Raw genomic sequence first — 17,563 nt, forward strand, 5'->3', positions numbered from 1 at the left:
TCATCTGCAATGAGTTTGGAGCCCAAGAAAATAAAGTCTGTCACTGTTTCCATTGTTTCCCCAACTATTTGCCATGAAGTGCTAGGACCAAATGCCATGATCTCACTTTTTTGAATACTGAATTTTAAGCCAGCTTTTTCACTCTCCTCTTTCACCTTCATCAAGAGGCTCTTCAGTTCCTCTTTGCTTTATACCATAAGGGTGGTATCATCTGCATATCTGAGGTTATTGATATTCTCCTGGCAATCTTGATTCCAGCTTGTGCTTCATCCAGCCTGGCATTTCACATGATGAACTCTGCATATATGTTAAATAAGCAGGGTGACAATACACAATCTTGACATACTCCTTTCCCAATTTTGAGCCAGTTTGTTGTTCCATGTCCGGGTCTAACTGTTCCTTCTTGACCTGCATAGGTTTCTCAGGAAGCAGGCAAGGGGGTCTAGCATTATCATCTCTTTAAGAATTTTCCACTGTTTGTTGTGATCCACACAAAGGCTTTAGCATAGTCAATGAAAAAGATGTTTTCCTGAATCTTTCTTGCTTTTTTGATGATCCAATAAATGCTGGCTATTTGATCTCTGGCTCCTCTGCCATTTATAAATCTGGCTTGAACATCTGTAAGTTCTTAGTTCACGTACTGTTGACGCCTACCCTGGAGAATTTTGAGCCACTTGACTTCACACTCCATGATGTCTGGCTCCAGGTGAATGATCACACCATCATGGTTATCTGGGTCATGAAGATCTTTTTTGTATAGTTCTTCTGTGTATTCTTGCCACCACTTCTTAATATCCTCTGCTTTAGTTAGGTCCATACCATTTCTGTCCTTTATTGTGCCCATCTTTGCATGAACTGTTCCCTTGGTATCTCTAATTTTCTTGAAGAGATCTCTAGTCTTTTTCATTCTGTTGTTTTCCTCTATTTCTTTGCACTGATCACTGAGGAAGGCTTTTTTATCTCTCCTTGCTATTCTTTGGAACTCTCCATTCAGATGAGTATATCTTTACTTTTCTCCTCTGTGTTTCACTTCTCTTCTTTTCTCAGCTATCTGTAAGGCCTCCTCAGACAACCATTTTGCCTTTTTGCATTTCTTCTTCTTGGGGATGGCTTTGATCACCATGTCCTGTACAGTGTTACATACCTCTGTCCATAGTTGTTCAAGGGCTCTATCAGGTCTATTCCCTTGAATCTCTTTGTCATTTCCACTGTATAATCGTAAGGGATTTGATTTAGGTCATACTTGAATTGCCTTGTGGTTTTCCCTACTTTCTTCAATTTAAGCCTGAATTTTGCAATAAGCTCATAATCTGAGTCACAGTCAGCTCCTGGTCTTGTTTTTGCTGACTGTATAGAGCCTCTCCATCTTTGGCTGCAAAGAATATAACCAACCTGATTTCAGTATTGACTATCTGGTGATGTCCATGTTTAGAGTCGTCTCTTGTGTTGCTGAAAGAGGGCTGAAAGAGGGTGTTTCCTATGACCAGTGCATTCTCTTGGCCGAACTGTTAGCCTTACCCTGCTTTATTCTGTACTCCGAGGGCAAACTTGCCTGTTCCTCCAGGTATCTCTTGACTTCCTACTCTTGCATTCCAGTCCTGTATGATGAAAAGGACATCTTTTTTTTTTTTTTTTTGGTGTTAGTTCTAGAAGGTCTTGTAGGTCTTCACAGAACCATTCAACTTCAGCTTCTTTGGCATTGGTGGTTGATGCACAGACTTGGATTACTGTGATACTGAATGGTTTGCCTTGGAAACAAACAGAAATCATTCTGATTTCTGATTTCAGTACTTGAGACTGCACTCAAGTACTGCATTTCAGACTCTTCAGTTGGCTATGAGGGCTACTTTATTTCTTCTGAGGAATTCTTGTCCACAGTAGTAGATGTAATGGTCATCTGAATTAAATTTTGCCCATTCCAGTCCATTTTAGGTCACTGATTCCTAAAATGTCAATGTTCACCCTTGCCATCTCCTGTTGACCACTTCCAATTTACCTTGATTCATGGACCTAACATTCCACGTTCCTATGCAATATTGTTCTTTACAGCATGAAACTTTACTTTGAATGCCAGACACATGCACAACTGGGCATTTTTTCCACTTTGGCTCAAACTCTTCACTCCTTATGGAGCTGTTTCTCTGATCTTCTTCAGTACCGTATCGGGCACCTACCGACCTGGGGATTTCATCTTTCAGTGTTATATCTTTTTGCCTTTTTATACACTCATGGTGTTTGAAAGGTTGTGGCTGCGAGCCATGTGTTACCCTGGGATTCATGACATCGGAGAGGATTTCAATCCGGGGCCAGAGACAAGTCTTGACTACTCAGAGCTTCTTGTGTGGCTAAGTTTTATTAAAGTATAATAGAGATAGGGAAAGCTTCTGACATAGACATCAGAAAGGGACAGAGAGAGTGCCCAGTTGCTAGTTTTTAGCAAAGCATTTTCTGTCTGTTAGCAATTTTCTAATCAGAAGAGACACACCTCCAATCTGAGGGAGTTTCACCAGGCCCCTCTCCCACAATATACATTTTGAGATAGAACAGGACAAAGTGTGGCATCCTCCAGCCATAAAGTAATTGACATGAATACTGGTTTGTTGAGTCATTATCAGCCCAAGCTTTGAAAAAAAAAAAAAAAAGTCTTGGGTGGAACCCATTTGAAGAAAGGCAAATTCTAAAGCAAATATGTAGTTTCATTAACATAGCTTAAGAAAAACATTTCCATAATAAAGCAGCACTGGTTAGCTCAAGGTCTGAGAAAAGTTAAGTTCAGGCAGAACCAGGTGTTGTCAGCAGAGAATGGAAAAAAGTCTGCCACTTGCAATTGATTTTCTCCTACAGCTTGGGGACCTCTTACCGAGGCTGTTAACACCCTCAGGTTCTCAAGGCAAGAATCAGATCAGATCAGATCAGATCAGTCGCTCAGTCGTGTCCAACTCTTTGCGACCCCATGAATTGCAGCACACCAGGCCTCCCTGTCCATCACCAACTCCTGGAGTTCACTGGGACTCACGTCCATCGAGTCAGTGATGCCATCTAGCCATCTCATCCTCTGTCATCCCCTTCTCCTCTTGCCCCCAAATCCCTCCCAGCATCAGAGTCTTTTCTGAAGTGATTTACCATTCCCTTCTCCAGTGGACCACGTTTTGTCAGAACTCTCCACCATGACCCATCCGTCTTGGGTGGCCCTACATGGCATGGCTCATAGTTTCATTGAGTTAGACAAGGCTGTGGTCCATGTGATCAGTTTGGCTAGTTTTCTGTGATTGTGGTTTTCATTCTGTCTGCCCTCTGGTGAATGAGGATAACAGGCTTGTAGAAGCTTCCTAATGGGAGGGTCTGGCTGTGGGAAAAACTGGGTCTTGCTTTGGTAGGTGGGGCCATGCTCAGTAAATCTTTAATTTTCTGCTGATGGTGTGTGTGTGGGGGGAGAGCGGTGCGGGGACAACACGGTGTGTTCCCTCCCTGTGGTTTGGCCTGAGGCCACACTATGGTAGAGGTAATGGTGACCTCCTTCAAAAGGACTCCCAGGACTGTTGTAGTCCGTGCCCCTGACCTCATGGCAGGCCACTGTCAACCCATGCCTCCGCTGGAGACTCCTGGACACTCACAGGCATGTTCGGCTCAGTCTCTTGTGGGGTAACTGCTCCTTTCTCCTGCGTCCTGGTGCACACAAGGTTTTGTTTGTGCCCTCCAAGTGTTTGTTTCCCCAGTCCTGTGGAATTTCTGTAGTCAAATCCCACTGGCCTTCAAAGTCGAATTCCTGGGGTTCTCAGCCCTTTTGCTGGATCCCCAGGTTGGGAAATCTGTTGTGGGCCCTAGAACTTTTGCAACAGTGTGAGCACTTCTTTGGTATAACTGTTCTCCAGTTTGTGGGTCGTTTGTTCGATGGCTCTATAGTGGAGCTAATGGCGACCTCCTCCAAAAGGACTTATGCCACATACCATGCCTCCCAGGTCTGCTGCTGCCAGAGCCCCTGTCCCCACAGGAGGCCACTGCTGACCTGTGTCTCCGCAGGAGAACACTCAAATGCTCAAAGGCAGGTCTGGCTCAGTCTCTTGTGGGGGTCACTGCTCCTTTCCCTTGGTCCTGGAGTGCACAAGGTTGTCTGTGCCCTCCAAGCATCTCTGGCAGGTCTGAGGTTTGATTCTAAATGTGATTTTGCCCCTTCTATCATCTTGTCAGGGCCTCTCCTTTGCCCTTGGATGTGGCTTTTTTTTTTTTTTTTTGGTGGGATACTACATTCTCCTGTCAATGGTTGTTCAGCAGCTAGTTATGATTTTCCTGTTCTCACAAGAGAAGATGAGCACACGTCCTTCTAATCCGCAATCTTAAAGTTTATCAGCTCTGAATCTAATGGTATGCTGGGGGCTGGCTCATACTAACTCACCAGAGCCAGTTACAGGTGGTTGTTAAATAATGGATATGCTGAAATTGATCATGGTGGGGCTCTTTACACCACAGAAATTGACAGAAACTACAAATCAAAATTTTACTTCTTCTACTAGAGAACTATTTTACCAGCATGCAGCTTAATCTAACCCCTCACTTTACAGATCCATATTCATAAAGGGGAAAGATTATACAAGGCCACTAAGCTAGGTAATAGTTAATGTGGCCTGTGGTTCTTGCTGACTGGAAATCAGACATGGCCCATGTAGCATGTAGGAATATTATCAGAGAAGTCTCAGTGTCCTGGGAGACGGACAGTAAAGCCGGTTTTTACCTTTTCAGTCTCTTAATGCTGCCTCATTTAGGAAAATGGCAGGTAACAATGGAACTCACAGCTTCCTGTCTTTCAGGTAACCACACAAGAAACAGTCATGGAGAGTAACCCAGAAGATGGGGCCTACATAAAAGGACTCTTCTTAGAAGGTGCCCGTTGGGACAGGAAAACAATGCAGATCGGGGAGTCTTTCCCCAAAATCCTCTATGATCCATTGCCCATCATTTGGCTGAAACCTGGGGAAAGTGCAATGTTTCTGCATCAGAACATTTATGTGTGTCCAGTCTACAAAACAAGTGCCCGGAGAGGTACCCTCTCCACAACAGGGCACTCCACCAACTATGTCCTATCCATTGAACTCCCAACTGACAGGCCTCAGAAGCACTGGATAAACCGAGGAGTAGCCTCTCTGTGCCAGCTAGATAATTGATGGCATGTGTCTCAACACAGAAAATAAAAAATAAAGAGTATCGTTCTTGACTGAAATATAGCTTTCCTTTCTTGAGAGTCACATGATATGATGATGATCACCAGGGAAGCCCCAATGATGATGACAATTATATTAATGGAGCACTTGCTATGATCTAGGTATTTTAGAACACTCCTATAAAGTAGGTTATTGTCCTTACTTTATGGGTGCAGAAACCAAGATATAGAGAAAGTAATATTCTCCAAATCAGGTAGTTAATAAAATAGTGGAGCCTAGTTTTGAATATAGGCAATAGGATTCTTCAGCCTAGACCTTGAGTCATGTGGCTAAGCTCCCTGATTTTTTCTTTTTCCTATTATTTTGCCATAACTGTCACTGAATTTTAATTGCTTCTCTCCTAGTCTGTTAGATAGTATCACCAACTCAATGTACATGAATTTGATCAAACTCTGGAGATAGTGAAGGACAGGGAAGCCTGGTGTACTGTAGTCCATGGTGTTGCAGAGAGTCAGACATGACTTAGTGACTGAATTATACTCACTGTTGTCTCCATTTCAGTGAGGCAAAAATGGAGGCTTAGAAAAGTAACTAGTTCAATTTTACAGCTAGCCAGTGGTACCCAAATTCTTCTTCACTAGCTTACACAGATAGGCAGAAATTTCAGGAAGAAAGGAGATATGGGAGAACCGTTACTTGTTGCTTGCCATGGTTTATCCTTGGGCTTTTAGATATCTAGCCTGTTCCTATGATTGTCTTCCCCTGTAGAAGCTCAGGAAGACTAAGTATCTTGTCTATGATCACCCAGTTCTTTCACACTGAGGAGCCAGGTTTTGAGCCAAGGTCTGTCTGGCTCTAGAATCCATTCATTTTTCACTGCTTCATGCTGCCTCCTTATTGAGGACGGAGATGTGTAGTTCCAACAACCATGTCCAAGAAATTTCTAGTTTATCACTATTTCTCCCCAGGGCCAGCTGGAAGAGAATCCCAAAGGAGATAAAAACAAAATTCTTGATGTATTCTCAGTGAACTCTCACATAGCTCTTTGGCTCTAATGGCTACCAAAGGCATTCCATTGGTCAGTTCACAGATGAGCAAAGACATAAGACTTCTTGAATCTTAATGTGTCTGGCCTGGCTTCCCAGCTTCTTCACTAGAAGAAACCTTCTGACTTGGACTGTTTTTCTTGAACGAAGCTTCTGAGAACCACATAAACATATTTCAGGAGACTTGTTTCTTCATGGCAACATGGAGTCAATCAAATTCTGATTGAGGATTCTGAATTCTGAGGTCAGCAAATGATCTAATTGATCCTACGTGCAAAAGCAGGGTGGGGCTGGGGGGGGGGGTGGTTCTCCATATCTTGCCAGTGGGCAATAAAGAGTGAGGAGGAGACACTTTTTCTAAGCTATTTTTTTAAAGAAATGTAACTTTTTCCAATTGAGGGAAAAAATATCAGAATTAACATATAGATATAACTGCCATATTGTCTATTATTCTAAATAGATTGTTAAGTCATATGAGATGGAAAGGTGGTCAGGAACCCAAATCCCTGAAATCTTGGACTGGTTGAGGTAAGTCAGACTGCAAACGATAAGGCAGTAAAGAGGTTGCTAAAAGGACAACTGAAATTCAATTACCGTTATCTAACTCCAGCTTCGGCAGCAAAAAGCTGATGGAGGCAGGGACTGTTTCATTCCTCAGCGGTCAAGGGACAGAATGTTTGTATGCGATGGATTAAATTTTTGTAATTAAAAAAAATTTCCCTCTGGGAACGTGCAGTAGGTTCTTCAGAAGTCCTGGTGAATTAAGAGGCTGGAACTCTGGAACAGAAACGGCCAGAGATCAGCTCTGTGAGAAGCTGTAGGCCCTGTCTATAAATAGCTCAGCAGATGACATCAGACAAACCTTGTCACCAAGCTAGTTCTCTCTCTCTAAAAATCTGGCTCTTGAGTAAATAGTTTTCAGTCCTTGTCAGCCTTGGAAGAAAATGTCATTAAAAGAGGGGGTGTAGGGGATGCTTCCAAAAGACCAAAGAAGATTTAATAGGGGGTTGAAGAGAAAAAGTTATTATGAACAAGTAGGTTTCATGGAAAGTTTGGGAGAAAATTATGATTTTGTGTAATAGAGTATGCATCTTTGCAAAGGCAGGTAGGCATATATAATTCACTTTTAGCTTAAGATTCCTGGCACACAGAAGGTACTTAGAAGTTAACTAGCAATTAGATGGACTTTCATTTTGGAGGAGTCCTTCCATTTTGGAGGAAAGATGATTTCTACTTCTCATAGAGTAAGATAAAAATTGCATATTCAGAATCACCTTGAATTACTTAAGAGAGGGATCATGATGGGGACAGCAAGTCATGTTTCACTCAGTTCAGCACAGCTAGTTTTTCCTCCATTCCAAGAACAGGTCATTGTTTCATTGACTGACCACCAGATAAAGTAGCTGGCTTGAGTTCACAGGCCTTATATTGTTTTAGAAACACTTAACTTTAAACATTAGAACCACCTCTTGGTAGGGAAATACTTCCACAATGAGATCAGACAGAGACTGACTGATGGAACAGCATATTGATGTCTCTGAATTCAAGTTAGGCTGGGGTATGTGCTCACTGAATGGCTGTGGAGTGGCCAACATGCCAACCAACACATTTAAATGTCTCTTTCTTCATCAAAGGCCTATAGCTATATTTTTATTAAATATGTACATGCTATATCTATTTTGACACAGTATTATATTTGCCGTCAATGTTATTGACAAACCCTGCAATATTTACTTAACCTGCATGAGAAAGCACGCTCCTGCTCACAGGAATATTTTTGAAACTGAAATATATATATGCTTTAAATTACAGAATCTGTGTGACAAGGGTATGGGCAGGAAGTTATCAACTACTGCTTCTGAGGGTCACAAGGCCATTTTGGTAAATGGTACAGAGAGACCAAAATAAATAGGGATTTTTCTTTATTGGTGGTTACCCATCCCCTCTGGAGGTAAGAGGGAAAGACATTGATATACAAATGACCTGCCATGGGAATCTCACCTGTATCCACACATGCAAGGGTATAAGTACATTGTGTTTTGATCTCTACTTTGTTCCATTTCTGTTTGGACATAATTTGAAAGCCAGCTTAGCTCTTGTACTTCCTAATTATGTTAAGATAAAATTCTCATAATGAACGCAGTATGAGTTTCTAGTGAGCCTTTCAGGTCTTGGGTGTATCCAAAGTAATCACAGGCTTTAAGATAAACTAAATATATGCATTTACCTAAGATATGCACTTTTGTGTATGTGTACATCTGGGGCAGAGACGTGTCTCATAAAATTTCAATGAAAAACCATGATTGATCCAAAGATGTACTTTTTAAGGGAATTTTATCTGGAAATGGGAAGTTCCAAAAGACAACAAAGCAACACAAAAAGTCCACTTTTAAGTAAATCTATAACTTGGCAAAAAAAAGGCCTAAAAATATTCTGAAGGGTAGTGTATAACTCTAAAGTAGCCATGAGAACTTCCATCAACTGGCTAATTTCTTCATATCAGCTGGCATGTCTGGTGATTGGCATTCCCTTGAAGGCTTTTGTCACCCTTCAGTCTTCTGCCCACAGGCCTTAGTTTTGTTTCCAAGTGGTGCTTCAGTGAGGATATAAGGTCCATGACCTCTAAGGTTAGTGTTTGCCTCATCAGGCAGCAAGATCCTCATTCCGACAGTACCAATATTTCAGAGGTTTTAAGAAAATAATTGGATTTTTGCTCCTAATCAAGAAGAATTGTTAACTGGTTTATATTCAAGGCCTAGTTGGCTCATCCTTCTCAGAAAAAAAAATTTTATTGAGTTAGGAAACTTCATCATGAGATTTGAGATATATTGGTTTGGAAAATTTCCTCAGTTTCTCCTGGCTTCGAAGTCCCCGGCCTCGTAGTGGGGTAAGGCCCATGGGAGGCAGATGAATCTGAATAATAAGAATAATGATAATATTAAAAATTATAGGACTTCCCTGGTGGCACAGTGGATAAGAATCTACCTGCCAATGCAGGGGACATGGGTTTGATCCCTGGTCTGGGAGCAACTAAGCCTGTGTGCCACAACAACTGAAGCTGTGTGCCCTACAGCCCGCACACCACAAATGCTGAGCCTGTATGCTGCAACTACTGTAGCCCGCGCTCCCTAGAGTCTGTGTTTCACAAGAGAAGTCACTGCAATGAGAAGCCCGTGCACTGCAATGAAGAGTAGCCACCACTTGCTGCAACTAGAAAAAGCCCATGCAAAAGCAATGAAGACCCAGCACAACCAAAAATAAATAAATAAAGATAATAAAAGAATTGCAATCATAGCAGCAGCTTATATTCACCAAAGATTTACTAGGTACTATGTTCTCTGCTAAGTGCTAACTCCGTGTTGCTGTTTTTTAGTTGCTAAGTCATCTCCAACTCTTTGCAATCCCATGACCTGCAGCATATCAGGCTTCCATGTCCTTCACTATCTCCCAGACTTTCCTCAAACTCATGTTCATTGACTCATGATGCCATCCAACCATCTCATCCTCTGTCACCTTCTTCTGCCCTCAATCCTTCCCAGCATCAGGGTCTTTCCCAATGAGTCAGCTCTTTGCATCAGGCAGGGTCAAAGTATTGGAGCTTCAGCTTCAGCATCAGTCCTTCCAATGAATATTCAGGGTTGATTTCCTTTAGGATTGACTGGTTGGATCTCCTTGCAGTCCATGGGACTCTCAAGAATCTTCTCCAACACCACAGCTCAAAAGCCAACAATTCCGCGCTCAGCCTTCCTTATGGTCCAACTCACACATCCATACATGACTACTGGAAAAAACATAGCTTTGACTATATGGACGTCTGTCGGTAAAGTGATGTCTCTGCTTTTTAATATGCTATCTAGGTTTGTCATAGCTTTTCTTCCCAAGGAGCAAGCATCCTTTAAATTTCATGGCTGCAGTCACCATCCATAGTGATTTTAGAGCCTAAGAAAATAAAATCTGCCACTGTTTCCATTTTTTTCCCCTTCTATTTGCCATGAAATGATGGAATCAGATGCCATGATCTTAGTTTCTGAATGCTGAGTTTTAAACCAGCTTTTTCACTCTCCTCTTTCACCTTCATCAAGAGGCTCTTTAGTTCCTCTTTGCTTTCTGCCATTATGGTAGTATGATCTGCATATCTGAAGTTGTTGATATTTCTTGAAGCAATCTTGGTTCCAGCTTGTGACTCATCCTGCCTGGCATTTCACGTGATGTACTCTGCATATAAGTTAAATAAGCAGGGTGACAATATACAGCTTTAACGTACTCCTTTCCCAACTTTGAATCAGTCTGCTATTCCATGTCTGGTTCTGACTGTTGCTTCTTGACCTGCATACATGTTTCTCAGGTGGCAGGTAAGGTGGTCTGTTATTCCCATCTCTTGAAGAATTTACCACAGTTTGTTGTGATCCATGCAGTTAAAGGCTTTAACATAGTCAATGAAGCATCAGATCAGATCAGTCACTCAGTCATGTCCGACTCTTTGCGACCCCATGAATTGCAGCATGCCAGGCCTCCCTGTCCATCACCAACTCCCGGAGTTCACTGAGACTCACGTCCATCAAGTCAGTGATGCCATCCAGCCATCTCATCCTCTGTTGTCCCCTTCTCCTCCTGCCCCCAATCCCTCCCAGCATCAGGGTCTTTTCCAATGAGTCAACTCTTCACATGAGGTGGCCAAAGTACTGGAGTTTCAGCTTTAGCATCATTCCTTCCAAAGAAATCCCAGGGCTGATCTCCTTCAGAATGGACTGGTTGGATCTCCTTGAAGTCCAAGAGACTAGCAAGAGTCTTCTGCAACACCACAGTTCCAAAGCATCAATTCTTCTGCGCTCAGCTTTCTTCACAGTCCAACTCTCACATCCATACATGACCACAGGAAAAACCATAGCCTTGACTAGACGAACCTTTGTTGGCAAAGTAATGTCTCTGCTTTTGAATATACTAACTAGATTGGTCATAACTTTCCTTCCAAGGAGTAAGTGTCTTTTAATTTCATGGCTGCAGTCACCATCTGTAGTGATTTTGGAGCCCAGAAAAATAAAGTGTGACACTGTTTCCACTGTTTCCCCATCTACTTCCCATGAAGTGGTGGGACCGGATGCCATGATCTTAATTTTCTGAATGTTGAGCTTTAAGCCAACTTTTTCACTCTCCTCTTTCACTTTCATCAGGAGGCTTTTTAGTTCCTCTTCACTTTCTGCCATAATGGTCATGTCATCTGCATATCTGAGGTGATTGATATTTCTCCCGGCAATCTTGATTCCAGCTTGTGTTTCTTCCAGTCCAGTGTTTCTCAGGATGTACTCTGCATATAAGTTAAATAAACAGGGTGACAATATACAGCCTTGACGAACTCCTTTTCCTATTTGGAACCAGTCTGTTGTTCCATGTCCAGTTCTAACTGTTGCTTCCTGACCTGCATAAAAATTTCTCAAGAGGCAGATCAGGTGGTCTGGTATTCCCATCTCTTTCAGAATTTTCCACAGTTGATTGTGATCCACACAATCAAAGGCTTTGGCATAGTCAATAAAGCAGAAATAGATGTTTTTCTGGAACTCTCTTGCTTTTTCCATGATCCAGAGGATGTTGGCAATTTGATCTCTGGTTCCTCTGCCTTTTCTAAAACCAGCTTGAACATCAGGAAGTTCACGGTTCACATATTGCTGAAGCCTGGCTTGGAGAATTTTGAGCATTACTTTACTAGCGTGTGAGATGAGTGCAATTGTGCGGTAGTTTGAGCATTCTTTGGCATTGCCTTTCTTTGGGATTGGAATGAAAACTGACCTTTTCCAGTCCTGTGGCCACTGCTGAGTTTTCCAAATATGCTGGCATATTGAGTGCAGCACTTTCACAGCATCATCTTTCAGGATTTGGAATAGCTCAACTGGAATTCCATCACCTCCACTAGCTTTGTACGTAGTGATGCTTTCTAAGGCCCACTTGACTTCACATTCCAGGATGTCTGGCTCTAGATCAGTGATCACAACATCGTGATTATCTGGGTATAGGCAATTTGATCTCTGGTTCCTCTGCCATTTCTAAATCCAGTTGGTACATCCAGCTTGTAACTCTATACTGATTCATTATTCCTTATAGTCCTTATACACATTAATTCTCAATATAATCTCACAAAGAATATTATTCTAATATTCATAGATGAGAAAATGGAGGCTCAGAAGGATGAATAACTTGCTCATGATTATATATTAAGTGGTAGAACCAGGATTTGAATCCCGATCTGTCTGACTTCAAAGCTTGTGCTCTTCTTTGCCCTATTTCCTGCATGGAGGGGAAAAACCACAGATCGTATAGTGAAACGAGAGTCCAAAGAAGGTGAGGAAAAAGTGTGTATATAAACTTGTTCTGTGCAGAGTGAAAAACTGGACCAACATAAATGTTCAGTGAAAGGGTACTGGTTAAATTATGGCATATTCTTACAAAAGGATACAATGCATCCATTTTAAAAGATGGAAGCAGAGAGATGCAAAAAAAGGGAAGTAAAATAAATAGGCAATAGCAGTATGCCTAGTTTCCCATGTACTTTAAGTAAAGAACATGTATGTATGCAAGTATAGAGAAAAAGACTAAAAGGATATATTACCAAACTATTAGGCTGAGCCAATAAAATATAAAATTGCTGTTTTTGTAGGTCAAGAGTAAAATATTGGCAATTTCATATGGTCCAACTTAAAAGTTATAGTGGTCACTCCCACAGGGTGAGAATTTTTGACAATTTTCACTGTCTTATGTGTTCCTTTAAAGTTTGAATTTTATTTATTCTTTTTTTTAAAATTATGTATTTACATTTGTCTGTGCTGGGTCTTCAGTGCTGCATGTGGGCTACTCTAGTTGTGGTGCACGGGCTTCTCACTGTGGCAGCATCTCCACTTGCAGAGCACGGGCTCTAGGGCACCCTGGTGTAGTAGTTGCAGCTCGAAGGCTCTACAGTGAGGGCTCAGTAGTTGTGATGTATGAGCTTAGCTGTCTTGTGGCATGTAGAATATTCCTGGATCAGGGATTGAACCCATGTCCCCCACATTGGCAGGCGGATTCTTAACCACTGGGCAACCAGGGAAATCCTGAATTTTATTTATTAACAATAAACCTGTTTTTTAAAATACTAGAAATAAAAATCTTTCCATGAAAAAGATAAAAGTTAGAAAACTATATAAATGCGAGCTGGATTTCCTTTCCATTTAGGGGAAAGTTGTACAAGTAGGAGAAGTCAGGCATTCACTGACATTTTAGCTTGTTGTAACGGGTTGGTGGCCATGCAAGCATAACTTATTTCCAACATGCCTCCTACAGGGGCTCTAGGCTTTGGGGCAAGCATGAGTCCTCTTGGTATATATTCTTGGAAATACCTGGGTTGACAAGGATAGGTACACACCACGTGTTAACTGAAGTCACACTTACTGGCCTTGGATAAGGAATCTGGTAATGAAGTCCAATTTCAATCCTGGCTGTGCATTCATCTATACACTGTTTAATCAGGTCTGTGTCTGTGAGCTATTAAAAGGGAAAAAGAGATGAGATTGTTAGCATCTTTCCAATGCTACATAAAGTAGAGGTACACATTTTCTTAAATTTTTTCAGTTCATCAGCCACTAAATTAAATATTGGTCGTTTGAAAAATAAAAAACAATTGAAGATTTCCTGTGGATTAAAACTTTTAAAAATCATTTAGCTAATATAAGCACATAGTAAAAATAATTCAAATAATATAAAAGGATATAATATAAAACAAAATCTTCTTCTTCTTCCTGTCTCTCAATTCCCCTTCTCAGAGACAATTATCAGAAGTTTGTTTGTTTTTCCAGGGATAGTCTATGCATATATAAGTATACTTCTATAAGACCTAGTAGTTTTTCTTACAAAAATGAAACCTCTAAACCCTGCTTTTTCACAAACAACTTGAAGTTCCTTCTATATTTACACGTAACCTGCTCCAGTGTTCTTTCCTGGAGAATACCAGGGATGGTAGAGCCTGATGGGCGGCCGTCTATGGGGTTGCACAGAGTTGGACACGACTGACGCGACTTAGCAGCAGCAGCAGCAGCAGCAGAGCTGCTTCATTCTTTTTAACAGCTGCACAAAATACCAACATATGACTGCATTATAATTTAACCAGTCTTCCACCAGTGGACATTTAGGTTATTTCCAATCTTTTGCCATTTTAAACAATGGATCTCGTATTTTTAACTCTTACAGATAGTCCCTGCAGATTCAAATTACCCTCTAAGAGGTTGTACCAATTTATATTCCTATGAACAATCCATAAATTATATTCCTACCAACAAAGAATGAGAGTGCTTCTTCATACCCTCCCCACATTGATGAAGTGTTTCAGCAATTGCTGTCTAGAAACCCCCTGAGTAAGATATTGGAGAATGATCCACCTATTTTGAACTGTAAACTGTTTGCTTATTACTGAGGAGAAGAAATGATGTTTGAAATTTCCAAACAGTTAAACTGTGGTAGTCCAATTTCAAGTAAAGGAATAAAAAGTTCATTCTGAAAACAGAAAGCCAGGAAGTAGATGAGGAGACAATGTTTCGAGGATGGAAAATGAGTCAACATATGACTCTACTAAGAGTCTGAAAGTGGGCTTCAAAGCAGAGCTGGGTTGCATCAGCCCCAGATGACACCCACAGTGAAGCCCAGGCTACCATGGCTTGCAAATTCCAAGGGTGTTCCTGTCCTGTGGTCCTCTTGGAGCACAGAAAAGTTCTAGGACCTGCAATGAATAAAAAGAACCACAGCTGAGTCCCTTTGGACAGAGGCTTAGCTTTCTGACCTCTGTATTTCTCAGAAGCTATTCTGATTGTCTACCTTGGGGGTAGATTTCCATGTTCTCATTTGCCTATTTGGAGTCAGAGCAATTAATGAAATATATTTGGGGTTATTATTAAGCTCTTATAGCAAGTGAGGTTACAGGAGACTACTTAGGTCTACATGAGGGATTAGGGAGAAAGAAGTCCCTAATAAAGATATGGGGACTGAGGGCTTCTAGGGCTCCAGCTGTCCATCTAAACAAGCTGGGTTAGAGTTCTCCAAATTCAGTCATTCAGAGGCTGCCTGCGTGATTTTGTCATCTCCACAACTACCTATGCTAATATTAAACTTTCTCTTTAAATGGACTCTGTTAAGTACAGTACTTACAAAATTATCTGATATTATGTTTCCTTTCTAAAACATGGTAAAACAGTACATATTTTAAAATAAAAAACCTATGTACCTCCCCCAACACAACAACATTATCTCATTCATGGACTGGCACATACACCTCTCTGGCTCGTACCACACTGGGCCAATTCAAGCAGAGGCAAATGAATGATTATTATTGCCTTAACTGTAAGCTCAAAGGGTACTGAGTAGTCCTTAGGTGATTGAACCTGCAAAGCTTTACTGGTCATGTACTACTATGATATCCCCATCCCCAGGTTAGACACCGTGAGGCCATGGTACCTGCCTTTAACTATCAAGGATGTTACCTGTGCAGAACAAATCTGACAAATGAAGCTACAGACAAGGCACAACTGTACATAATCAACAGGGCAATGACTGCAGACTGCTATATAGGAATTCAGAGTAGATGGTCATCATGGGGTTGGTTGAGGGCAAAGGACTTGAGGAAGACTTCCTGGAGAAGATCAATTGAATCAAAGTATTTGTAAGTGCTCATTAATTTAGTGACAACCACAGACAGGGCCATGAGATATACTATAAAGGTATAAGAAACTGTTTATGTGCTCAAGGAACTGACAATCTGGTTAAGGAGACCATACCAACATAAATGAAACAAATAAGGAAAAAAAATTATGACTGTCTAACTAGGGAAAGGTATATAGGTCAGTGGTCTACAAAGTTTTGATCATCTACTTCTTTCAATAAAAAAACTTCTGAGCCCTGAGAATTCCACGGTGGTTCAGTGGTTAGGACTTTCACTGCCGTGTCCCAGGGAACTAAGGTCCTACAAGCCACACAGTGTGGCAAAAAAAAAATTCTGAGCCCATAGCTTCCATGTGTGTATTTATAAATTTATTAAATTAATAATCAATAATATATATATATAAAATAGACATTTTTAAAGGAGCAATAAAAATAAATAGAAACAACACTTACAATATTTTATTTCTAATCCTCAAAGGACTATTCAGGACCTCAAGGGGTACACACATACTGATGTGGTATGCATGGTCTATGCTAAAATCAGAAAAAGTTTGGGGAAGTTGGAGGGTGGTTAGAAGAGAGGAAAGGACTTTCACAAGCAGGTTGGTATTAAAAGCATGTAGGCTTCAGGGATTATAAAAAGGGAAGGATATTATAGATTGGGAGGGTTTCTCAGGTAGCACTTAACCCCATTGGTAATTTTACACTTCTTTCCATCTAACTCTGAAACATCTTTCAGGGACCCTGTCTTGGTTTTGCTCAGTTATATCCCTGATGTCTAGTCTGATGTTTGGAACATGGTAGACACTTAGCTACTTGTTGAACAAACGAATGAGAGCAAAGGGTCACAAAGTAGTGGCAGAAGCTATGGCAGAAATGGGCAAAATGGGAAAGGGAGGTGTTCTTGTGGAAAGATGAATTCTGCTTTGGGCTATTATGCTTATGGTGAGTTCCTACAGGTGGCTGTTGAGAGACCAAGATATGGGATCTGGAGCCATGGTCTTTGGGCCTCAGTATGGAGGGGTGACCTTTAGAGGACCCTTATAGCTGGTGGGAGAGTGTGTGAAAAAGACAGGGCAGAAAGGAGACTGAGACAGGGGTCAGAGAGGGAAAAGTAAAGAGAGTAGATTGTCAGAAGTTTCACAAAGTGAACAGTGACAACACTGAATCCATGAGATCAATGAGAAAGAGGCAAGAAAAGTTAGGAGCTGAAAACGTCTTTCCATGCTTAGAGCCAGACAGTCTTCCCAAGAAGCTGACAGATAATACTTTATGGTTTGTCAAATCAAGCCTCTTAGAATGGTTTTTGGCTCCCTGGTATTTGGGTTCAGCTAGCTAATGGAGGCACTATTTTACCCAATTCCGAGGTCCCAAAGGGCAAATCCTCTCTGCTAGCCAAAGAGGCTTGAGTTCAAAGCTAAGTTATGAAGGGAACCTTTGCCTTAATCCTATTCTCTTTCCTCTGAATGGGTTTATACTTGGAGGCTCTGAATAGCTTATGAACTAAAAAAACCAAACACAACTCTGAGCACTTCCTGTGGTAGTGACTGACAACAGGCACGGTGTGTGAGGAACTGATCCTACCCTGATAATTCTCACTGGACTGATTTAGGTCACCTGGCTCACACAGTCTTCTGAGGATGCTGAGCCACTTACCAGCTGGACTGAAACTTGAAGAAAGTAAAGAGA

General features: G+C 41.3%; 2 protein-coding genes across 28 annotated transcripts in view; one reads left to right on the forward strand and one right to left on the reverse strand.

Annotated features, from left to right (window-relative positions):
* Positions 1-5,215, forward strand: part of DNAH3 (dynein axonemal heavy chain 3) — a 247,772-nt gene extending 242,557 nt beyond the window's left edge. The window contains exon 61 of the mRNA XM_086375467.1: positions 4,806-5,215. Coding sequence (XP_086231593.1) covers positions 4,806-5,159 — 354 coding nt within the window. The 3' untranslated portion in view covers positions 5,160-5,215. The remainder of the gene's footprint in view (positions 1-4,805) is intronic.
* The window catches only part of LYRM1 (LYR motif containing 1), a 61,572-nt gene that overhangs the window by 14,375 nt on the left and 29,634 nt on the right, over positions 1-17,563 (reverse strand). For 7 of the 27 annotated variants that reach the window (XM_086375456.1, XM_086375450.1, XM_086375449.1 and 4 more), the window contains 2 exons: positions 13,619-13,711; positions 8,520-9,115 (listed from right to left, as the gene is read on the reverse strand). In XM_086375456.1, the coding sequence (XP_086231582.1) occupies positions 8,999-9,115; positions 13,619-13,711 (210 nt within the window). In that variant the 3' untranslated portion in view covers positions 8,520-8,998. Of the gene's footprint in view, positions 1-5,852; positions 6,980-8,519; positions 12,482-13,618; positions 13,712-17,563 lie in introns of those variants that run through there. The other 20 variants (XM_086375462.1, XM_086375464.1, XM_086375458.1 and 17 more) reach the window with 7 other exon arrangements.

This window comes from Bos grunniens, chromosome 25 (assembly GCF_055505025.1).
Source record: "Bos grunniens cultivar Pamir isolate PY7600 chromosome 25, Bosgru_T2T1.0, whole genome shotgun sequence".
Lineage (NCBI taxonomy): Eukaryota > Metazoa > Chordata > Mammalia > Artiodactyla > Bovidae > Bos > Bos grunniens.